Here is a 25,005-nt window from a genome sequence, read left to right as displayed (position 1 = left end):
CGATATGTTTTTTTTTAGTTCTTCGTCATATCATTCATTTCTTCGAGGAGCTTGGCGCAGGGTGGTACTTTACTTGGTACTTACAGTGAAAAAAAGTATCTTTCCAAAAGTCGAAGGAACAACCCTGTTCGTGCAAATACATCCGACCAAAACTAATGCTTGGTAAGTTGTTGTCAAACATTACTCGAATCTTAATTCTTAAGTAATTTGTATCCAAATTTAGATGTTAGTTTATTGGAAAATATTTATTTAAATTCATATAGTTTAAAATTAGGATTTTTTCTTTGTGGTTTGTAGAAAATAAAAATTGTAGCCTTGTGCAAAAAGTTACTTTGGCTTTTAGTGTTTAATTTTAATTTATCAGATTTTCAATTAAAAATTTTCTTTTCAATTTTAGTTTCTTACTGTTTCAAGAAGTACTACACAAGTTAACACATCTGGTTAATTATGAATCGGTTCAAGTCAAAGTAGGTGAACTTACAATATTTTTAATATGAAAAACAAGATAGGGGTAATTTTCTTATAGATCAAAGTTGATGTGGGATTTCCTATCGGAACACCTCAAATCTGTTGCTACTTCTCCTGACTTGAATAGAGTTGCTTCTCGTGACTTTGACAGAGCTCCGCTGGAAATGATTTAACATTTCCATGGATATGATGGAGCTCTTACTGTTATGCAAGATAACTGCGCAATACCTCCTTTCACTTCAAGTGCAAAGCAGGAATCCCCCGGTGATTATGGTGTTTTACACAACCATCCACCAAAAATTTAACAAGTCGATCATAGCATTCATTATGATTTGACTTTTGAGCAATTATCTGGTTCGGAGACTCTAAATACTCCTGACACAAAGTTGAATCAGTGCAAATCGCTGGTGTCAGATGATCCAATTAAGAGTATAACATTTAATATAAGTCCGAGCATTAATTGGAACCCTGATGATTGTTTGAACACAATGGATGAAAGTCATCCAAGTTTTATTGACTTAATTTTTTGTGAGGAAAAACTTAGGGATTTAAAAAAGGTCAGAAACAAGAAATGAGTTTTTGTTAATTATTATTTTTTTGTCAATTGAACACGATTTAAAAATATTTATTATTTTTCATTGTAAGTAATTTTTCAACTGATCAGTTTCCTCATAAGTCTATTATGATTTGATTAAAATGTATTTTCAAACAATCGAACTTTGACTACAATTTATTTAACTACAATTAGTTGATTTGGGTCATCCGACTGAAACATGGTTCAATAATGGTAATTGCTAATGTGGCTATCTAACAAGTAAATTTTAGGCCCATCAAAGAAAAAAAAAATAATTCAATTTTGACAAGGGGGAATTCCAAAGATTTAAGCAGTGAATGATTTTCTAAAGAATAATCGGTTCCTTAATAACGGCTCCAAAAATTCCTCAATAGGTGGTGAAATTCCTTCATCATATATCGCAGAGAGAGGGGATTGTCTATAGAGTAATTTCGACGGAGTGTCCGGTAACGTCATAGGGGGAAAAAGTGGGAGGGTTTTAACTTTTACGGTGGCGCCATCTAGGAAATTTTATCTTTTACTTTGGGGGCAAATTTTGCAAAAATGAAACGGAGGCATAGACATTGCTGTGTAAATGGGTGTATCGATAATAAAATTTCGAAGAAAACCCATAAAAATAGCACGAGAGAGTTTCGAGACATTAGTTTTTATAGGATCCCAATCGTAATCAAAAAGCAGGGGGAAAAATGTGAGGTACTCACGCTATTTAGGCAGCAGCAATGGATTATAAGGCAAAGGCTTAGCGAAGAATAAGCGTTTTCGAGCTAATTTTTGCGCATGCGCCCTTGTACCCGGGGATCACTAGCAGACAACGTCCAACATCATGGATTGGTTAATCTATGGGTCGAATTTAGAGAAGTATACAATCAAACAACTAAAAGTTTTATGTAGCAATTACGGTGTGAATTTTAAATGTAAGTGGAGGAAAAAGGATTATATTTTCGAATTAGATAAAAGTTTACGCGAAATTAGTGCAAATAGAAGAACTGAAAGTGAAAATAAATTAAGCCTTGGCTTAAGCATTGGCAGTGATTTCTAAAGATATCCAGCAGGATGATCAGCTAGAAAACATTTGCGAAAATTGCCTTAAGTCACTTTGCATATGCAAACCGCTAATCACATCAACTCCTCTAGCTGCTAAAAGACAAAAAAGGGACACTTGACTTTGAATACGCAATGTCATAAATGGTTTCAAGACAAGTTACATGTATTTAGCCGGAGCCTACGTTAATGATTAACGTAAGCTCCGATTTAGCTGATTTTTATTTATCTAAGAGGTTTTAAGGTATTTTAAATATTCCTATACCCATTTCTGCTTTACATATTTGTGGCCAAAATGCTCCGCAACTTGATGAAGTCCAAAATTGGAAGCTTAACCCTCATCCCACCACAATACCAAAAATTATTGGGTTAGAAGTTTTTCAATACCTTGTTAAACAAAAAAATATCATTGACAACGTCGGCAATAAACATATGAAAGGTTTTAATAAAGCACTTGCTCATGATGCAGCAAACGATATAATCGGGGGCATCGAAACAAGTATTGTAAGCAAGTGAAAGTATTTTCATGTGAAACCATTGTCAAACTTTAAAGTCATATTTTTCAAGGTTTACAACCAGTTTCTTTATATCAAATCACGTTGCTATCCATCGATGAAGATTGAAAGTTATAGAGTAGTTGTAGTTTTGGATTCACTTGACAGGTTTATATGTGGTGGAGCCTGCGAATGTCCTATCGGGTAAGGTCAATGATTCACGTTAAAAGCGTGCCAATTCTAATAAAATTTGTATCAGGATATCAGGTGCTTGTAGCCACATTGGTGCCTTACTGCTATTTCTGGATCAGTATGCTGATCTTAATGATGAAGATTATGTAGTCGCCTGCACCTCAGAACTGTGCAAATGGAAAAGACCTAAAACCAGAAAATTGCCAGCCAAACCACTTACGGATATTCCATTCAATCGACCAAAGTTATATTCGAAAAAACTGATTCCCACTACTGAAAAAGAAGAGGAGGTTAAGGAATACGCTAAATACGATCGAAGACATCCTGATCATAGGAATACTGATGTAAAGATAATCAAAACTGCAATCAAGGAGATAAAGAAAATATACCCAAATACTGGAGCCGTACATTTTTGGGACTTTACAGATGATGAAGATGACGTTCTTGCGTCTGACCCCCCTAGTATTAACTTTGAAATTGATTCTTCAGCTATCATTAACGTGGAGGAAGAATCAATGATGACCGTATCTACAAACTTGATTTACAAGCCTAGTAAGCATATTTTTATATCGACTAATTGGGTTAATTAACTTTTGGTTTGCGCACCAATTTTAATTTTCTATTTGAATTTGAAACAGCTTTGATATATCAAGACGTTGAAGAATCCAATCGGGACGCATTTGTAAATAGTCAAACTACGACGCAAGAAATTGCCTCTTTTATAGAGTCTCAAACCAAGGATCAAAGTTCTAATCAGCTTTGGAAAGAATTGAAATCAGGAAGAATAACAAGTTCCATGTTTGGTCAAGCTCTACGATGCCAAGAGAAAAAATTTCCAGTTTCTTTAGTGGACTCTATTTTAAATCCATGCAAATTAGACAAGTATGTATTAACAAATATTTGTACTAACGGGGTCTTTAAATATTGGCAACTTCGTGAATGCACCTTTTAGATACAGTAGATTGCCACCAGCCATTTTGAGGGGAAGGAATTTGGAAGCAGTCGCTAGGAAAGCCTATGAAGACAAATTTAAGGTTGTGGTAGAACCCAGTGGCCTCACTTTGTTGTTGGACTATGCTTTCATAGGAGCCAGCGGAGATGGAATTATTTCTGACCCATCTGAGGCAACGAAAGGCGTATTAGAGATTAAATGCCCCTGTTCGATTAAAGGAACTGACATAACGAGTATGAGTATTCAATCGATTGTGGACAGTTTTCCAAGTTTCTGTCTTAAAAAAGATAGAGTTAATGGAAAGATACAACTAGATAGGAAATGTAATTATTATAGTCAAGTGCAAGGGGAGATGGCTGTAAAGAAGCTGTCTTGGGCGGATTTTGTAGTATTCACGGAGGCTCCAAATGGTGGATTATTTTGTGAAAGGATTTTATTTGATGAAAATTTTTTGAACACGAAACTTTTACCAAAATTAAATTAATTTTTTTTTCAAAATATATTTCTCCATTCTTGATTGTGTGTGATACGTTAAAAACAATTTTTGTCACCAAATTGAATCAAATTTGTTACAAATTAAATTTACCTTTAAGAAAGAGGCTCGTAAATGTTGGTTATGTAACAACACACGGAAAATATACTATTAGCTTCCTTAGCCAGTGTGATTGGCATTATACCGTCAAATATGTGAATTTTTTTTACTCTTCCTATAGGGCGTTCAACATTAATTCTAACTTCAGCTATTCGTCTAGTATCAATAATTTCCTTTTCTGTAAATTGGGATCTGTCCTTCAAAAACGGGGGTATATTCAAGGCACATTTTTTCTCATGTAATAGATCTGCTATAAGAAACCCTTTGTCTGCCATCACATTATCACCCTCATCTAATAGTAAGATTAAATTTGAATCTTTAGTAATTACTTTATCTGAAACTCTTCCACCCCAGCCTTCAGAAACAAATGAAATGACACCTCCAGGGGTAATTCCGACTAAAAATTTCAAAGTGTTATGATTTTTATAATTCGAAAAGGTTAAATTTTGTGCAGTCAAAGATGTTGCGCGTTCCAGAAATATTTCAGTGCAATCAATTATAATTCTCGTGTTCGGGTAGTTCATGAAACACTGGTTCATATACTTTTCAATAAGAGTCTTTGATGGAAACGGAAACGCTGCCGCAAGCTCGATGTCCATGAGTTTTATCCACGTAGCAAACATATCAGAAAAGGTGGAAGCTGATATATCAAAGCGATCCGCTATATCTTGAACAAACAAACCAACTTTGAGACGCACCATTACCGCGAAATACTGATCAATCAAAGAAAGCTTAAAATTTCGTTTCTTGCTAGGAATGATCCCTTCTTTTTTTCCACCTCACCAATAAATCATTTTTTCAGCTTTCTCCTCCAGAAAACTGAATAGCCACAAGAAGACAGTGTAGGTAGGCAATCCAACATAAAACCTTGTCATTTCATCGTTGTCTTTAATTTTGTCAGCTCCCCAAGTTTTTTCTTTTAATTGTTTCTTCAGATTTGAAATTTCATTTCTTAAAGTACTATTTTCATGTTCATATTCAAAATAATCCGTTTGGGTGCCTTGACTATACCGGTTTTTCATAATTTCATCATTATAATTTCGGCATTCATAATCAGTCTGCGTGCCCTGGCTTGGATTATGTTCCGTCATCTCTCTTATATGATTTACTAGGCCTACAGCTGATTCTTCTGATTCCTTGCAAGGCTCGATATCATTAGGCATTAACGATAGATGAGAACTGGGAGTTATAAATGAGGTCTCTCCAACGCTTATACCTGAACTCGCATAATCGTGGAATTTAAGCGAGAGATTAATCAGGCGCTTCTCAGTAATATTCTGAGCAAATGTTTGGTACGCCTCCTCCTATAATATAATATCTATTAGTTCACTAACTTCGTATCGTAATAACTCTCATGTGATATGGCATTTGAAAAAGAACCAAGGCTTAATCCACCGCTTCCCTAATCCTAACTTTAAGAGATAATTACCGTTTTTTGGCTTCTAACTTCCACTCTTTTACGTCTCAAATGAGCCAATTTCACTTTGCGGGGTGAAATACTTTGGTTTTTCGGAATATTAAGTGTGGGAATCCAATCTTGATCAGAAGGTTCCCACCCAGGATACCCAGACACAAAATGAAGACTACAAACGCGGGAATGTCTTGTCGGGATGAAATCTTTTCTATTGATAATTCTTCCCCACAACTTGCATCGTGCTTTGGGAATTCGATTAAATTTAATATTTGGAGATCCATATTTGCTTTTACAACCGACGAAAGAACAGCAAACCATCGTTAAATATTAGAAAATCCAATTTCTAAAAACACTAGTCACATCATAATGTAAACCCTATGGCAAAAAAAAAAACAATATGGCGTCTTCTTGATCCCCGAACGAAACTGAGCATGCGCAAATCGTCCCCCCTTTTTTGCCCCAAAATTACGTCGAAGTGGTCTATTGGTTAGTGATGGAAACAGCAGAGTTTGTTCATGGCATTTTCACTCAGGTATGTTGATATTTTAGGAATTGTAACTATTACGATTATTATAATTAAAATTTGGTTTCTAGGTGCACCAGCAAAACTATATGACACAACTAGAGGTATGCGGTTAACCGTTTCAATCGAATAATTCGATCGAATACCGAACCGAATAATTCGATTCGGTATTCGATAAGCCCATTTTCACTATTCGATTCGAATATCGAATACCGAACTGACTATTCGGTTAAAGTTCGACTACCATAAATTTAGGTCCTTGGCACTAGAGAGACCCACCTTATTTAAAAATTATCATCCCAATTTTATTTGTCTACCATCAAAAACTACCAGCAAGTGCATAGGAAAATTTTAAGAAATACTTGACCACCGATGAGGAGAGGTATTTTGAAATTTAGGAGCTTCTAAATGTTCTTCTCCTTGCTTTGTATTGACTATTGGCGAATATTAGTGTTACTACCCGATTAACCGCGAATAGTTGGCCTAGCATTCGCGAATATTAGGGTTAACTATTCGCGATTAATCGGGAAGGAAAAAAATTACCAAGGCCCAACTATTCGGTATTCGATTTGAAATAAACTATTCGATTCGGTATTTGATAAGGAAAATTATTTGGTATTCGATAACCGGTTCGATACCCAAAAAGTGGTATTCGCACACCCCTAGACACAACCAACGCAGAATGGGTACCAAGCCAAAGCCTGGAAGAAACTCCCGAAATATTCCAACTGTTAAACGTTATCAAAGGAGACTTAGACGGTCAAGGCAGCAACAGCAGGAGTTCTTAACTCCTAAAAGTACAAAACGTGCACGTGAAGGGTTTCAAAACCCCCAAGCAACCTCAACACCTTCAACTAAACCAAAATCATCAATGAATAGCGGTGAGTTAGAACCTGACTTGTAAGTGATTGTAAGCTGATTTATAGTTCAACTTAACCAGCTTCATGTAGAATGGATGTTATTATCCTAATTTAATGTATGCCCATTTTTTGCTAGATTATCCTAATTCATCAGAACCTCCCGTACAAATATTTACGGCTGCATTTTGCATTTAAGTAGATTTTGTTCGAACTGCAATATATTGCAAATGTACTGGAATATTCTGGAATAATACTGATATAAACCTGAAAAAGGTTCAACTTCAGACAAAATTTAGATGCAATCCAGACAGCACTGCAGAACATTTTAGAAGTTTGGCAGAAAAAAAATACCTGTCGCTAGAAAACTCAGTAGAGCAGATATACATACCTAATTAAGCTACTCTACAGTCATAAAATAGCTATCTTACAGCTAGAAAACAGAGGGAAAACAGTAATTCCCGTATGAAATCAGGTTGTTTGAAGGCTCATTACAGGTACCTTTCAGATTTTTTATATGCATGTTACAGTCAGAACGAGGTAAGTTTGTACGATAATTGCAGGTGCGTTTCAGATTTTTTGTAGGGTCATCGCAGGCGCGCTTCAGATTTTTTGTAGGATAATTGCAGGCGCGATTTAGATACTTTGTAGGATAATTGCAGATGCGTTTCAGATACTTCGCAGGGTCATTGCAGTTGCATTTCAGATACTTTGCAGGGTCATTAGAGTCGCGTTTCAGATACTTTGCAGGGTCATTACAGTCGCGTTTCAGATACTTTGCAGGATCATTGCAGGCGCGTTTCAGATGCTTTGCAGGGTCATTGCGGGTTTTCTTATCAGTTATTGTGAATCAGTCGCCTTATATACCCTAAATTTCCAAAAATTGTTAAAGAGGCTTACGCTTGAGTTCAAACGTCAACAATAGCTATGTTTAAAATGATTTTAGGAAAAGTTTCTTAAAACGATTTAACTAGAATTAAGGTAAATTAATGACGATTAAATTAATAAATATCAATTATATTTATTTAAATATTTAAAAATAGCCTCTTAATTGCGTCTCGACTTGGAGAGGTTTATTTTGGACTCCAAACTTGTACTCATCCTAAATATTAAGCTGTAATTCATCTGCATACACACTTTTTTATCGCTACCACGCTGTAATATGTATACATTAAAGACTCGTTTACATGTGCGCGAGAAATGGAAAAAGTCGAAGCGTAAAGCTGAGAGATGAGGCATATTGGGGTTTGCGTTCCCTAGGCGTACCGTTTACAAACAAGCGAGAACTTGTGGTTTTTGTTTCACAGGAAAAAATTTCAATGTAATTTTGCGCTAACCACAGTCTATGAAACAAACTTTGGTTTATTATACTTTTTTTCAATCCTTGTCTGAAGAGGACATAAAAATATTGCTTAAAGAATAGCGCGGCTCCAGTTGATTCCCTACAATGGGACTTTCCTCCTAAACTCCGGGATTGGCTTGGCAAAGGCTAGTGGGCGCGATTTATACATACAAGACAAAACTGGAGTTCGTAAGGAAGGTCAACTTGTAGGGGATCCCTGGAGCCGCGCTATGCTTTAATAAACCTAAGTTTTTTTATAAACTGTATTTAGTGTTTCACATGGAAAAGGTTTTAAGTCATTTGGCACTAGCCATAGTTCATAAAACCAAATTTGGTCAATTATACCAGGTTTTTAAACTCGTCTAATACCCTCTTCAGACGTGGTGTACTGACAAATTACATTGAAATCTTTTTCGTGTGTAACTTTAATCACAGTTAATGAAACAACTTTGGTTAATTAATCGAGGTTTTTACATCTCCTATTTGGTTAATTAATCGAGGTTTTTACATACTTTTGTTGTGTTTCACACCAAAATTATAACATATAATTTTTCGCAAAAAACTTTTTCTTCCACACGAAATCTCATTTCAAAAGCCTTAATTTATTTCCAAATTTAGTTTTAAATGGATCGATATTTCACAGTCACCGGTGCAAATTGCACCGTGAATGTCAATTTTAATTGGGAACTCACCAACCTTGAAACGGGGCGAGGAAGAGGGCGTGGGCCCGGAAGGGGCCGCTGGGCCGTGGAGCAGGGACAGTCGGGCGCGGCGAAAATCGTGGCCGTAGCGGCGGCATCGGCAAAAAACGCCGATGCATCCACTGCCAACGCTACGGCCACCTAGCACGTGATTGCTGGGGTCGACATGGTATAGTACTTGATTCATTGCCAAACGATGTAAATTTTCAAATGCTATACATACTCTTTAATTTTGTTATTAATAAACAGGCCCACGAAGACAAAGAGGGGTGGAGCCGGCGGGCCCGTGAGTTGCGGCGGATGGGGCGCCAGATACCCAGATGCCCGAGCCAACGGGTTCGACGGGGTTCCAGATTCCCGTGCCTACCGAGGCGGAGGTGGTGGCGGAGTCCCAGGTGAAGATAGAGCTCGAGGGGGAAGAGGAGTCGGTGGGGGCGGCGTGGTCTCATTTTTATGAATTACAATCGTGACGAGTTCTTATTTATATAAAAAGTACCTGAATTCAGTTTATCTAACAACTAATAAGCGAAAATCTTTCTTAGTACACGCCTGTAGGGATGAACCGATACCATATCGTTATCGATCGGTATCGGTTCATGTTTGTACCGGTATCGATCGGTATCGAGTTAAGCCTGGTATCGGCCATCTCTATTTATATGCAATTATTTCCGGAATATTTGTTTAGAAAATGCGGAATGGATTAAAGTTAAGGTTTTTTCTATCAGGACGATAAGCCAGGAAAGTGTTCTGACATTGCACCCTATTGTGTGTTTCATGTACTACGTTAGACGTATATTCACTTCGTAAATTTCCATCTAATTTGGCTGTATGAAATTCTAAAAATAAAATCATATGATCCAAATCCTACATCTATTCAATATTTAATTTTAGTTCTATTCTTACAACTAAAATTACTTGCAATTTGCACATTGGCATAGTTGAAATCAATTGAACACAAGTTTAGACGCAGTAACAAGCGTCACTTGCCACTGATTATCATATTATTAGTATTGTTCTAAATCTAGTGGAACAAGCATTTTAAAGTGAAATGTCATGTAAATATAAAAATAATTACTTGAATGTACAGTTGATGATATATTAATGTATGATGAAGTCCTCTGAATTTAATTTCAGTAAAGAATCAATTATCAACCCTATTGCTGTTAACGTTGCAAAAGTGTAGCTTTAACTTAAACATGATCTGGAAAATATGTTAACGAATGATGTAATGTTTTGGAAAAGGCATATTATAATTCGAGAAAGGTTATTTAATTTCAAAGGAGATAATTGTAAACAGTAATTTTTTGGAAAAGGCGTAATATTGTTACACTATTTCCAAAATATTACCAACCCAAGTCTAACCAAACAAAACAAAACCTAACCTGATCTGAACTAATACTAACCAAGTTATAATATCTGTTCTTCCGCTCTTTAGAGAACTGCTGTAACGGGTAAACTGCCATTTCGGGAACCGCTATTTAGGGAACTGCTGTTATGAAGACCGCTATTATAAAACCCGCTCATAGGGAACTGCTCCCGTTTTCAGATAGCATAAAACCCAATGGATGGTTAATTGAATTTTTAATTACTTGAAAAATACACAAATAATTTTGTTTGATAATTAAAATTGAAACCTAAAATATTTGAAAACCAATAAACAATAAAAACAATGGTTTGAGAACTTCCACAACATGACTTCCATCCTCGGGATTGCTGGCGGCTTTCTCGGTATATTTCAAGTCAGCTTAAATAGCTTTTTGTTCAAGCTGACGTTTTCATTCTAAGTAAAGGGAATGGTTTTACATTTAGCGAAACGCTTGAGTGAGAGAGAGTGAGTGAGTGATTGAAAGTGAATGAGAGTGAGTGAGAGAGAGAGAAGTTTTATTTTTACAGAACTATCGTTTATTATGTCAATTTACAAGAAATTCAATAATTTAGACATGAGAATAATTTAATTGGAATGGTTAAGGGGAAAAGGCACTGGTAGTTTAAAACGGTGCGTCAAGCCGTGAATGTGGAGAAAATTTTGAGAATCGGAGGAGCGCGAATGTAATGTAACGATATGGCTGACAATAATTCTGAGGTGCTTTCGGGTTAAGTTTCGTACAAGGGAGTCAAACTCATTGGGTTCAAACACTAGGTTCGGGATTTTGCTACAAAGTTCATAGAAAATGTGCCGTAATAGGAGGAAAAGCCAAGATACGTACATCATGACCTCGACCGCGGACCAGGGGGGAGTAGTAAACCCACCGAAATATGGAGAGTTAATTAGGTCATTTAAGTGTACCGCCAGCCTTCTAGCGCGCTAGACCCGCGCGTGTATACTCGCGTGTGTCTAGAGTGGGGGAACACCGGTTTTTTATCCGGGGGGGTTTCTTTGAGTTCGTTTATTGGTCGAGGGTGGGGGTCGCCAATTGATTAGGTCTTTTTTAACTGGTTAAAGGGCGTGAACTTCTTTAGTCGTGACGTAATGGCCAGATTTAGATAAGAGGGTGTTAGCTTATGCGACGTATGTTAGACATCTGTTAACGTCTCGAATTTCACTGGAGACGGTTTTCTTTACGCCTACATGTTATCCGCTACTCGGTCATTGCGCTAGAAAGATATTACTATCAGAAAATTGACTGAACAAGATGTCGCGAATACGTTTCATGGTATTGACAGCGCTGTGTTGAAGAGATTTTTAGGACGTGTCTATACTTGTCTTTAGTCGTGACGTAATTGCTAGACAGAGTTTTGTCTGATAAGAGAATGCTCTCTTTATCTCGCTTATTCGCCTTGAAGAGAGCATTGATTTCTAATGGAGATCTTCTTACACAGTATGCGTTATATAGTGACGTATCAACGATTCAAAATCTGTTAACGTCTCGAATTTCACTCGAGACGATTTTATTTACGCCTACATACTATCCGCTACTCGGTCATTGCGCTAGAAAGATCAGAAAATTGACTAAACAAGATGTCGCGAATACGTTTAATGGTATTAACAGCGCTGTGTTGAAGAGAATCCCTATTCATCATATATAATAACGTAAATAAAGGTCTTTGTCGGCGATAGGACAAGTTAGTTATAAATTAACAAAATTTAGCCCTATGGTTATAAATGAACAAGTTGGATAAAATAAAACAGATGTGGTTGAAGACTTTAAAAGATGAAATTTAATATCACTGTATATGTACAGATATAATGATGAAAAAATAAAGGCGTTCATCGGCAATGGGAAAATTTTATGAATTGTTTATAACTAAGTTTAATCTTGACCCAAGGTTTCACTCGAACTAGTTGGATAAAACTAAAGAGAAGCAGATGTGGTTGAAGGTTTAAAAAAATTAATATTATTGAATCCATACACATAGTAACGATAATAAGTAATATGACTCCGCTTAAGTGTAATCAGAAAGAGCTATTCATACCCTTACATTAAAGGATAGATATCTTTGACTTAAAGCTAGAAAAGAAAACGCTCATTTAGTATAAAAGATCAGACTTAAAGGACGAGATTCATTCGTACCGAAAAAATACTTTACTAACAATTTGCGATAACACATTTCTATAAAAAGGTGAGTACTTTGTACTTTTCAAATGGACTGGAAAATTTAGTAAAAGGGAAATAGTTATTTTATACAGCGAATCAAAGTAAGAGACCGAAATGGAAGAAGAAAATATAATAGAATCCCCGAGAAAAAAACAAAAAATAGAAGACGTTAAAGTAACATCTTTACAAGATATAGCTATAAATAATTTAATGCATGTTTTTAAATATAAGTTTCATAATGAAAGATATTTTAATTTTAACGATGTAAAAAATTTCATACCGAAAACCTTTTGGGGACACATAGAATCAGTCTTTTTTAAAGCCGCCGAAGTAGATAAACATCGAGCACCTGGAACTTTCGAAGATTTGGATATAAGTATATCAAAATCGTCTATAGAGAGAGAAATAGTGTTCGACGAATTCAGTCCCTTAACGTTCGAAGAATTTGAACTAGTGCATCGCAACCGGATAGAAACGCCACCATTTATCTTATCAAATGAACAAAATCATTTACATTACCAATATTACGTAAAAATATGCTATTGTGGTTGCCCGCAAAATTATAGACGAATATGTCCCGCTTGCTATTTTCATCATAGTTTAAACGATTGTTTAAACGCTAAATATGAACAAGTAACTGATCACTATCAGGTTAATAGTAAAGACGTGCTACGCAATTATATCTGGAACTATAATAAAAGCTGGTGTTCCAACTGCATTTTACAACCATTATTCTCATTAAAAGATGCTGACGATTGCGAACAAACTACTGATTGGCATAGTCCCTCAAATAATTATCCCTTCGAACACGGTTTTATCGGGGAAGACATTAACCGTAACACTGTTCCAAGACCTACAATAGAAGATGCGTTCTAACAGTTAATCACTCCAACATGGTGCTATTTAAATATCTTAACAATGGATTCATTTTTACGGTTCGAGCCTCGTAACCAGAAAAGGTTCCATTGAGGAGAAGGAAAAGGCCTGGGTTTTATTATTGGTTAGTAACGCCCATGCCTTTTCCTTTTCCCATACGGTTCTATAATCATCTCTTCGAAAACGGTTTTATCGGGGAAGATATTAATCGTAACATTGTTCCAAGATCTAAATAGAAGGTGAGTTCTAACGGTTAAAATATATAAAAGCACGGCATTAACGGATGAAATTCATTCGTGTCGAAATAACGATACTATCAACTAGTTTTTAAGATTGGTGAGTACTAAATATTTATCATTGGATCATTAAATTTCTGGGAAAATTGGTATTCATTTGCTTTCGGAAAGAAATATAGATTTGAAGTTTTTTCCCGCTAAAAAATGTCGGACACTTCATCGTCGGACACTTCAGGGTCAGACGATGAGGTTAAGCCAGTCGATTTAGCTACTAAATTTCGACCAGAGCTATATTATACGATAGATAAAACATCAAACCGTGAATCTAGGAAATATAGATGCGTTACAACCGAATATAACGTTAAATTCCGCAACTTAGAAGAACTTAAATTAATAAATATTCACGATCAACTTTCCCAAATTTTGAATTCTCTCATAACTCATGTTACGCGAAATGCTGAAGAATATAATTTAATAAGATTCGCCCTGAGCTCTGACGCTTTAGAGAACCCTATCAATTTAAGATTCATGGCTATAAATGAATTAACTTCTGATCGGTTACTAGCTAGTATTGAAAAGGTGGCGCAGTCTAAGCGTAATCTTATACTTGAGGGTACCCTAAAAATTGATGTTATTCTTCTAAAATGTAAAGTTCCAATGGCAAGTACCTTCCTTATCTAGTTTTTGGGCTTATATGTTAAAGATATTTAAATCATCAAGACCCGTCTGCCACGTCAAATGAGAAAACGGACCACTAAACATCGGGTCACGTTTTCCCACCTTGTTAAAGTGAGAGTGATACCGTACGAAGATCGAGTCAACTACGAATTCATAGACGATATTAGAGAACGTTTTAAAAATGGAGAACGGGTTAGAATATCGCCTCCGCTTAGAAACACCGATGACCATTTTACTGGCTGGTCCAAGCAGCTCGGGGAAAACAACGTGGGTAATAAATTTACTCAAATATAAAGACATTATCATGGACAAACCTCCTGATAGAATAGTCTATTGCTATAGCGTTTATCAGGACATTTTTGATGAACTGAAACTCTTTTTACCTATTGAATTCCACGAAGGACTAATTCCTAATGATCCTGATTTTTTTGATAAACGAATAAATAATCTTTTAATCCTAGACGATCTAGCTAACACCTGTACCAAACAGGAGTTTATAAGTAATCTTTTTTGTGTCGGGAGTCATCATTTATCTTTAAGCATCGTGCTGCTGTCTCAAAATGTCTTTAACCCAGGTAAATATTCTAGAAATATATCATTGAACTGTTCTTATATCGTTATGTTTAAAAATCCTAGGGATAATAACCAGGTTCGCTATTTAAGTCGTCAGCTTTTTCCTACAGACACCAAACGCCTAACGGAAGCGTACGAAGAGTGTACCGAAAAAGCGTATTCTTATATCTTAATAGATCTAAAACAAAGTACCGATAATAGTTTAAGACTTAGGTCCAATATATTCCCTAATGAAGGACCGATGGTAATCTACGTTAGAAAATAATAATCCATAAAATATAAATCTCAATTTATTTAACCTCATTTCGAGACATGCCTTTACCCGTGTCGGTTAGGAATCAATTACCCTTTTTAAATCTCTTGCGTAAAAGCGGTGTGAAACAAAGAAAACTTTTAATATCAAAGTGTACGCGACCCCAATTGGATTGTATAAGCGGTATTTGTTATAATTTGAAGAACGGAGGTATTCCATTGAATCGACATAAAAAGAAAAGACTTCAACGTTACAAAAACGTTATAAGGTATTTATCCAAGAGAGGTTTAAACGACAAAAAGAGGCGACAGGTGTTAATTAAACAGGTAGGAGGATTCTGGCCGGCGTTGCTTTCAATGTTAATACCGACAATAGCTTCGGTCTTTACTAGATAATGAAAAAGTGCGTTTTAGTACCAGCGGCTTTACTGACGGACAATCAAAAGGAAGTTAACAGTTTAGACAACGCCATTAAAGAGGTACTGAGAAAGCCTGGTTCTGCCGAGAAAAAATTGAAGGAGTACCTTTTAACTCTTCAAAAATATTTATCTTTAAAGAGTTTAGCGGAGCCACCAAGCGTTACTATCTTGCCACCTACAACGAGTTCGTCTTTTCCAGCACCCGGAGTGTCAAGCAAGATACAGCCTCTAAGTCCTTCATCCTCGTCTTGGATTCCTCCATCGTGGCCAACCCCTATCCAGAATATACCTATTAATATCTCTACCCCCTCCCAAAATGTCCCTACTAATGTCGCTACCCCTCCCCAAAGTATCCCTTTTAATATCTCCTCGAGTCTGACTACCCCACAGCCTATAATGAGTAGTACAGCAATGGGTCAAACACCGGCGATGTCGTTTACTACGCCAGCGTCTCTCTCTCGAACGACCAGTATGCCAATTTTAACACCCATGGGACCCGTGGTACCGAAACAGTCCGGGACGTCTCAAACGCCGAGTATGCCAGTTTTAACACCCATGGTACCGAATCAGCCCGTGACGTCTCAACAGGCCTTATCAACGAAGGGCGCTTCTGGTTCAAAGTTCCGGAAACTTAACCCTAACGATGAGACTTCGCCGAAAAAAAGACTCGCGAAAATTCCATCTACGAAACCAAAACCGTACCCTACACCAGCGCTTCTCAAACTGTGGTCCGTGGACCGGCACCGGTCCGCGGACATGCGGCTGCCGGTCCGCAGGCAAGCGCCGGCAGAATCTGCCTTTCCCTGGTATAAACGGCCGTTTTTCTGTTTCTAGTCCCTCCTTAGTAAAGATAAAAAAGACCAAGGTCGTATTTACCTTTTTGAATTTTCATCTTAACGAATCACGTGCGCCTAGTTAGGTGCGCGAGAGTTTGAGATCGGGATGTTCCATTATAGTTACCTTCCCTCTACCCTTTTTGACCTAATCCCTTTGGTTAAAGTTGAATTGGCCGCGGTTTTTTTCGGAAGAACCCCGCTAGGTGTCACCAAGTGCAGACTAATGACAGGCGTGCCCGAGAAATATCTTTTTGATAAGATCTCATTATTTTACCATATTTAACTTATTCAATATTTGAAATTTAAGCGTTTTCCGTTATATCTGTACTAATTTTTATACCGTAAGTACCCATTCTGTTAAAAAAATATAATTTCAAATAAAATTGAACACCTATTTTGTTGTTGGAAAATAGTTCACAGCTTTTGGTAAGGGATGGCGAAAAGAGGCCCCCTGGTCTCATTTGTGATTCGCAAAAAAATATCTACGCAGCATGACAGTGCTTCTGACTCGGATGACAATGATAGCGATTTGAACTTAAGTCAAGTACCGTCCACATCGAAACGATTTCGCTCGACGTTCAAACGTCAGTATGACTCCTCATACATTGAATACGGTTTCACAGAATTCATCGACGACGGAATTCCGAAACCGCAATGCGTCGTATGTAGTGTCATTTTATCAAACGACGCCCTGACGCCATCGAAACTAAAAAGACACTTGATCTCCAAACATCCAGAATTGAGTTCCAAACCTATTGAATATTTTCAACGATTGCATACTAATTTAATGGTTCAGCAAAAACAGATATTTAACGTATCACACGTGAATGTTGCTGCTTTACGAGCTTCATACAAAGTTGCTCTTCGCATTGCTAAAGCTAAAAAGCCATACACGGTTGGTGAAGCGCTTGTATCTGGCTGTATTAACGACGTTTGTTTAGAAATGCTGGGCGAACAGGCAGCAAAGAAGGTAGCACAAGTACCACTTTCAAACGACACTATTGCTCGCCGAGTTCAAGACCTCGCTCGTGACATGGAAGACCAGCTAATTGAACAAATAAAAGCAGCGAAGTATTTCGCTTTCCAACTTGACGAATCAACAGATGTTGCGAATGAGGCAATTCTTCTGGTGTATGTTCGATATGAACATAATCACGACCTGAAGGAAGAGTTTTTCTTTTCGGTGTCGCTACCAAAAAACACCACTAGTGCAGAAATATTCAAAGCTGTGAGAGATTACGTGGTCAATACCTGTGGGATGGACTTTAAATTTTGTGTAGGTGTATGTACTGACGGGGCTGCTGCAATGACAGGACGACATTCCGGAGTAGTTACCCAGATTAAAAGGCTTGCACCTGAATGTAGGTCCACACACTGTTTCATTCACCGGGAAAATCTGGCCACGAAGAAAATGTCCACAGAACTCAATGTCGTACTCAGTGAAGTCGTGAAAATGGTTAACTACGTAAAGGCGAATGCCTTGAACTCGCGACTGTTTGCTTTATTGTGCGATGAAATGGGAGCGGAACACAAGCATTTGCTGTTACACGCGGAAGTACGCTGGTTGTCGAGAGGAAAAGTCTTTTCAAGGGTATTTGAGCTTCGTAACGAACTAGTGGAGTTCTTTCAAAGCAGGAAACCGAATTGGGTTCAACTTCTCTTGAATGTTAATTGGATGGCTAAGCTTCCTTATTTGAGTGACATCTTTGCTATCTTTAATGATCTTAACACCTCGATGCAAGGAAGGATGATTTCTTGTTTCAACGTCGCAGACAAGATTGATGGACAGAAAAGAAAACTTAGCGCCTGGAAAAGTCGAGTATCAAGAAATTGTTATGACATGTTTCACAACTTAGCAACATTCATTGACGGTGCAAGAGAAGAGATTATTATTGCTTCTCTGAAAAATACCATTACCGAACACTTGTCTAATTTGGAAGAACGTTTCGAGTGCTATTTTCCACCAGAAGAAGATACACGGAAAGAAAATGCATGGGTGCGAAATCCATTCCTTCCAATAAAAGAAGACTTGCCCATAATTTTAGAAAATAAATTGTTGGAACTCTCAGCTGACGAAGGTTTGAGAGCAAGCTTTGAAAATATGTCACTCGCATCATTTTGGATAAAAGTGAATCCGGAATATCCCAAGCTTTCAGACATTGCCATAAAAAACTTCTTCCGTTTCTCACAACTTACCTTTGTGAAGTGGGATTTTCAACAATGAGCGTTGTTAAAACCAAATATAGGAATAATATGAACGTTCATCATCCATTTCGCGTGGCACTTTCGACAATTGAGCCACGATTAGAAAAAATAGTTAAAAATAAGCACGCTCATCCCTCCCATTAAGTTGTAACCACCTAATATTGGTTTTCACACGTCATAAATAAACTACTGTCTTTACCATTTTTTCATTCATTAAACTTGGAAAATTGCAATTTATACCAAAGAAAAAATATGTCTGGTCCGTCATACATAGTTGAAAAAAAAAACGGTCCGCATTGTTAAAAAGTTTGAGAAGCGCTGCCCTACACAAGCCAAAATAAAAAAAGATCGCGAAGCTAGTTTGAAAGAGCTTCAAAAGCCCGAATCTAAGATCGAATGGGTAACTTATAGAAAGGCAAAAAAATAACCTTAATAATGATTATTACATTAAAAGCATCTAACTCATTATATTGAAAAACACGTATCTGATTATATAAAAGCATGTATTTGAGTATATAAAAAAGCTTGTATCTGATTATATATAAAAGCATGATAATTACAATTTATATAAAAGCATGATAATTACAATTTATATAAAAAATTATAATCGAATAATAAATATTTTTATTCTCGCATTCAATACAAGTGTATCTGATTATTAAACATTACAACTTTATTTTATTGATTACATTTTTCATATTTATGTCTTAACAAGTGCAGGCAAATATTCCATAAAGATAAGGCGTCGTTAATTTCCGTTTTATTTTCATACATTTTCAGAACTCTATGAAACGAATTTCCTAGACATCTTTGAATAAGAAAGAATATACAATGAGGTCCGCAACAAAGGGAGAACATATCTTGAATTAATTTATCGTTATAGATCCATCTGGACGCGTATTTGGCCAGGTTAATTTTATACGTATCCGGGCTCTGCCCGTAACTGCAGAAAAAATTACCTTCGCCATTTTCAACGTAAATGGCTACCCAATGAAGCCCAGGATCCTCGGCTCTCTCCGTGTTCAGAACAAAACAAAATTTCTTCTTTCTAGGTTTCCTGGGAAGCATGTCTCTAGGAAAAGTACCTAGATAGTAGGGTTTTGTCCTCTGATCGCATGATAATATTTGATTTATTTGTAACGTATTCATATCACTTTAGATAGTTCGTATTCGTAAAACGTTCCTTTAATTATTTCGTTATTTTTGTCTTTAACAACGTATACTGGAGGATTACGGTACAAAACCTTATCAATAATAAAGATCTCTTTTGTAAAGTAGCCTTTATATCCCTTTGAAAAGGTTTTTTCAAATTTACTCAACCTTACTAAATCACCTTCTTTTAGCTTTGGTTTTGTCCCGGGTTTAATGGTACCGAAAAGACGGTACCACACCTTATGCTCATTTTGTAGGTTAACATTGACTGGCGCGATACCAGTTGAGCGGTGTATCGAGTGATTGTAAGCCTTAACTATTTTTGGTAACGCACCCAGATAGCTACGAGTATCAGCGCTAGTCATGAATTTGTGTATTTTCTCTTGAACCGTTCTGTTAAATCTCTCGCAGATCGCAATTTTTTTATTCCCGTAAGCTACGTAGTGATGAATACCTTTCTCTTTAAAATATTGCTGAACTGGTTTAGCTAAAAATTCAGAGCCTGCGTCCGTATTTATATTCGTGGGTACAACATCTTTATGTATTATTTTGAAAGCTCTTATAACTTCCGCGGAAGTCTTGTTTTTAATAGGTATAACGTAGGCGTATTTACTCAAAACATCTATATTACTTAACAAATATTTCATACCCTTGTTGTATCTGGAAAGTTTATCTAAAACTATTAAATCAGCCTGATGAGTCTCATCCATAGATGTCACTGTAATTTTGTTGCGAGGAAACTTTAATCGACGATAACGATGAATAGTATATGTGGGTTGTTTTAATAGAAAACTCTCAACTTCTTTCCTCGAAGACTGAGGAACTCCTTTCATTAATTTATCCAATCCGGAAAAAGAGGAGGGATTTTCGGGGTCGTAGTACGCGTTTGAGAGAGACATTTTTTCTAAACAAGATCGAAAATGATATCTGATAATATAACGTAGTTGTAGGGTATTATATAAGAGGGAGAGATACAATTTTCTGGAATATTTTCTAAATAAGGAAAAAAAATTGATATATAACGTAGGTATAGGAAACGCAACAATAAGAGTAGTTTATATTTTATTCGGTTACTTAAAAATTAACAATACATTGTTTTTAGACCGACAAAATTTCCAAGAATATATTTTAAATAGATACGTCATTAAACACTGGATCATTTAGGACATTAGCTTCGGTAGTGGTTGTTCTCTGGCGAATATCTCCTGGTCCCTTGGCACCGTTTATCGAGTAATTTCGATATTAAATTCATTTTGCTCTTCTCCGAGGTAACGCATTCCAACGATTTCAAATCCTCTCGGAATATTTTCAGACGCCTTAGAGTAATCCATGACCCAATACACGCGAGATAAGAGTGACATTTATTTTAACCGTACATTAGTTCAGTTTTTAGACCGACAAAGTTTCCGAGAATATCGTTAAATAAAATTGAGACGTCGTCTTCGTAATCTCCGTATTCCTCGACAAAGGATTCTAGAATTCTTTCGTAGTTAAGCAACGGAATAGCTCTAATTAGGTTTTTCTCCACTCTCTCGCTCCAATTAGTATCCGTGGGTAAACAAGTGATATCGTGGGCGATTTCGTTGTGACAGCTGATATTTTCGCACGAATCAGTGAAATTAAATAAAATATTGGTCAAACTGTCCAAGATAATTTTCTTCATTATTTCTCTGGCCTCTTCTTTTCGCTTTAATTCGCTACCAATAACATTTTTCAAGTTCTTTAACCTTAACCAACTGTCTTTATTTAATGAAAATCCTTTCGATGTTGAGAATAGAATATTATATCTATTATTCGATCCTCTAATATATTGACGAATATCAACTATTTTTCCTCTCTGACATACGAAGCATTCTAGCTTAACTCTCTGAGTACCGTCAACTAACCAAGTCAGAAATCGTCCCGTTATTCCGTTAAAGAAAGCGTCAATATCCGCTTCGAAAGTCCATATACTATTCCAAATACAACTGTCGAAAGACGCTTCGGTTTTAGTATCGAGTCGTTTGACATTGAAGACGGGAAGAATTCCGCTTCCAACGTAAATGTTTTGCTTCTCCGATAGGTAGTGTACTTGATTCATCTCTAACCGGTTATGAGAGAATGCTTCTTAAATCAGAGGTTATATAGAGCCTTTTTACTCGGGATTAAATAACACCGAGCGATCCCTAGTTATCATGATAGAATTTTCAAATTCGGAATAAATTATGCACGTGACATTGTGTGGTAAATTGTTTTTAAATTTCATATTGATACGTAGATTTCCTTGTCGGGGCAAAGAAAGATGACTAGCCCCCGCATTTTCATCCGGGCTTAAATCTAGGCAATACAAAGCGTAACCTTTTTTGTACTCTTCGTACGTGATAAAATTTCCCTTGTTTTTTCTGTATGTGTTTAGAGAGGTGAATAACGACATGTACTCTCGAGTGTATAGATTGTTTTCGTAATCAGGCGTAAAGGCTTCCGAAGGATAGATATCGGTACCGACGTTGACGGATAGGTAATTAAGATCAAAGGTTTCAAAATTAAAGGGGTTTAAAGAATGATTACCATTAAAGGCCGAGGTTCGAACTAGACCTATGATTACTCTTTGAGGTATTTTACCTAAGAAGACGTTTTCTCGATTAACGTCGTTCATTCCAGCTGGAATTGAAAAGGTTTTCACGACTGTTTGATTCAAAGGATAGATGGCGCTGGTTTGCTCTAATACCGTAGCGTGGGCTAACATTATTTCGGGATTTATTTTTAGTCTTTTAACGTACAATGAGGCATTATCGATAACCACTTTATATTTCTTATCAGCGGCTTCTTTCGATATTACGCAAAACTCTGGTTTGGATCGAATAAGCCTAAATCTAACGTCTACATTATTCAATAGGAAACGATTTAAGCGACAAATATCAACGTGTAACGGGGCGTATAAATCTATCGTACTCGATACCTTGGCTCTCTCGGCTCTTCTTAATATCCCATTGGTAGTAAGATTTTTATTGGCTGCCACCCAGGCGGAATCGGGATCGATCGGATTATCCTTATAATACAACCCTAGATTTAGTTGGCTTTCTTTAGCATCTATACCGTAATTTAATAAATTCTCGAGATAAGCGATATAAGGGGCTCCTTGGTTAGGGGACTGAACGCTCGTGTTTCCTAAAAAGACGTCTATTTGGGAAAAGAGGGCGGCGTGTAAAAGATTAACCGGAGCTACTTTGGTTTCAGCGGCTGGTACTTCGGTGCCGTCCAAATGAAGCACCCTGACCTTCAGCCTTAACCTAGTTTTAGAAAGGTCGATATAATGTTCGCTCGTGCCAGGGACAAAAAATTCCAAAGGTCCACTATCCGTTACGGAACTTAAAGGTTGATAACTTTCGTCGCTACTAGTTATAATATTAGCGTTCAAAGGGGGTGTCGCGAATAGGTCTAATTCCCCCATCATCCCTTCGAATTGGGCCATCTTGTTTTATGATAAAAAATCGGCCTTTGATCTACTTTTCTTCTTGCGTATCTTCTGACGTTTCCGTCGAATACCAGACCCGTACTGAGAATTAGCCAGACTATCACCCGCTTTATGAATTAAATTTGAGCCGGCTATTTTTAGATTCCTTTTGAACGCTCTCTTGGGTTCTTCTCCAGCGCTTAAATCTTGAATAAACCTTCCACCAAGTCCTAAAGCTTCTTTACCCACGCTCTTAGCTATCGGTTTCGCTAGAGGAGTTAACATTCTCATCAAAGCTCTAAAAATGCCTCCCAAACCAAATCCTTTCTGCACTAATACACCTGGTGGAGATCCAAGGAACTGATCCTGATAATAGGACACGTACCTATTAGGTCGAGACATGTCGTCTAAAGTGAATTTTGATAATGATGCGATCCGATATAAAGGATATAGGAGCGTCGGCTTCGTCTCTAATATCAATTTTGATAGTTTCAATTTCGTTGGATCTTATAGGATAATAGTCTATAGTATCGTATGTGATAATTTTCTCCGACGTATCGTTTTTAGTGGGAATGACGCGTAGAAGAGGTTTGAAACCAGAGCCTATAAACTGGGGGTATATCAGATCAGTGTAAACGTATAAATATTGACTGACTAAATCCGGTTTGAAGTTGGCGTTTGCAGACCCTAATAGACGATTAGTTTGGTCACCGAATCCTAACATAGAACCTAATTTGTTACGAACGCCTCTAAAAAGCACGGTGCACTCCTTATCAGTCGTTATTCGAACGGTACCGTTATCGTTTAATGAGAAATTAAACCGAGATTGATGAGCTTCGGGTATCGCTCTATTCATAGCTTCCAATAGGGCGTCGACGCTATAGGGTCCCTCAGGAATCTTTACCGTTACCATACGATTTTGAAGTTTTAAAGTTTTTTTCAATTTTATCTCGATATAATTATTGGTGTAGTTTATCGTAATATTTCTAGCTTGTTGAGACAATGGAATGGGACAAATGTATTCCCCAGTAATGTACTCGTCCGTTTCGAATCCTAAAACCTGAGCCAGAGGGCCAGGAGCTAGCCTGGCCTGGTGACCGGCATCGACTGATAATTTAACTCTCTTGATAGGAGGCCCAGTCGGGACTGACATATCTATAACCTGTATTTTCACGGGAAAATTCTGTTTTTCAAGCTGAACGGTTAAGTCACGCACCAGTTTATTCTGCATTGAAAAAAATACGGCGTTTCCATTTTTATCTTTCGAACCTTCGTACTTTTGCGGTATTAACTCCACTCTTCTAACGTCCCAGCCATCATTCGTTAAATATCGTTCAGGTACCTGTATTTCGAAAGAGTTACAGGTATTGTCTATTACGGTTGAAATTTTCGGTGTTAATATTTCCGATAAACCAATTTCCCATTCGTTTGAAAGAATAATTGGTTTACCTAATTTGACCGTGAAAGACGATTGTGAATTATCGGGATATTCATCAGTTTTATCACTTAACAGAGTAACGAAAAAAGAATTGACCGACATAATTGATATTTTATTTAAAAATGAATGAGGATTTACACGTTATCCAATTTTATTTAGAAATAAAAGGTTGAACTCGATGTGATGGTTAGAGCGGGGTTCGATCTCGCGATCTATTGATT

The 25,005-nt window shown here is 36.9% G+C and overlaps 3 protein-coding genes and 1 pseudogene across 3 annotated transcripts; 2 read left to right on the top strand and 2 right to left on the bottom strand.

The window, feature by feature from the left end:
* Positions 1-4,309: 4,309 nt before the first annotated feature.
* Positions 4,310-5,014, bottom strand: LOC149672386 (uncharacterized). The gene has a single exon (XM_089840179.1). The coding sequence runs from the start codon at positions 5,012-5,014 to the stop codon at positions 4,310-4,312; it is 705 nt and encodes a 234-aa protein (XP_089696305.1).
* Positions 5,015-5,092: 78 nt separating this feature from the next.
* LOC149672385 (uncharacterized) lies at positions 5,093-6,045 on the bottom strand. The gene is made up of 2 exons (XM_089840178.1): positions 5,743-6,045; positions 5,093-5,617 (listed from the first exon to the last, which is right to left on the bottom strand). Exons 1-2 carry the CDS (start codon positions 6,043-6,045, stop codon positions 5,093-5,095), a joined length of 828 nt encoding a protein of 275 aa, XP_089696304.1.
* Positions 6,046-14,832: 8,787 nt separating this feature from the next.
* Positions 14,833-16,839, top strand: LOC149672384 (uncharacterized). The gene is made up of 3 exons (XM_089840176.1): positions 14,833-15,780; positions 15,859-16,526; positions 16,677-16,839. The coding sequence occupies exons 1-3, from the start codon at positions 15,697-15,699 to the stop codon at positions 16,837-16,839; spliced, it is 915 nt and encodes a 304-aa protein (XP_089696302.1). The 5' UTR covers positions 14,833-15,696.
* A 150-nt stretch (positions 16,840-16,989) lies between these two features.
* Positions 16,990-18,905, top strand: LOC149672383 (SCAN domain-containing protein 3 pseudogene; annotated as a pseudogene).
* The last annotated feature ends 6,100 nt before the right edge of the window (positions 18,906-25,005 follow it).

This window comes from Phalangium opilio, unplaced genomic scaffold (assembly GCF_054372755.1).
Source record: "Phalangium opilio isolate 3A_F unplaced genomic scaffold, DU_Popi_V2 ptg000053l_1, whole genome shotgun sequence".
Classification (NCBI taxonomy): Eukaryota; Metazoa; Arthropoda; class Arachnida; order Opiliones; family Phalangiidae; genus Phalangium; species Phalangium opilio.
The sequence above is the reverse complement of the archived record's forward strand: the minus strand, read 5'-3'. Positions and strand labels throughout refer to the sequence as shown.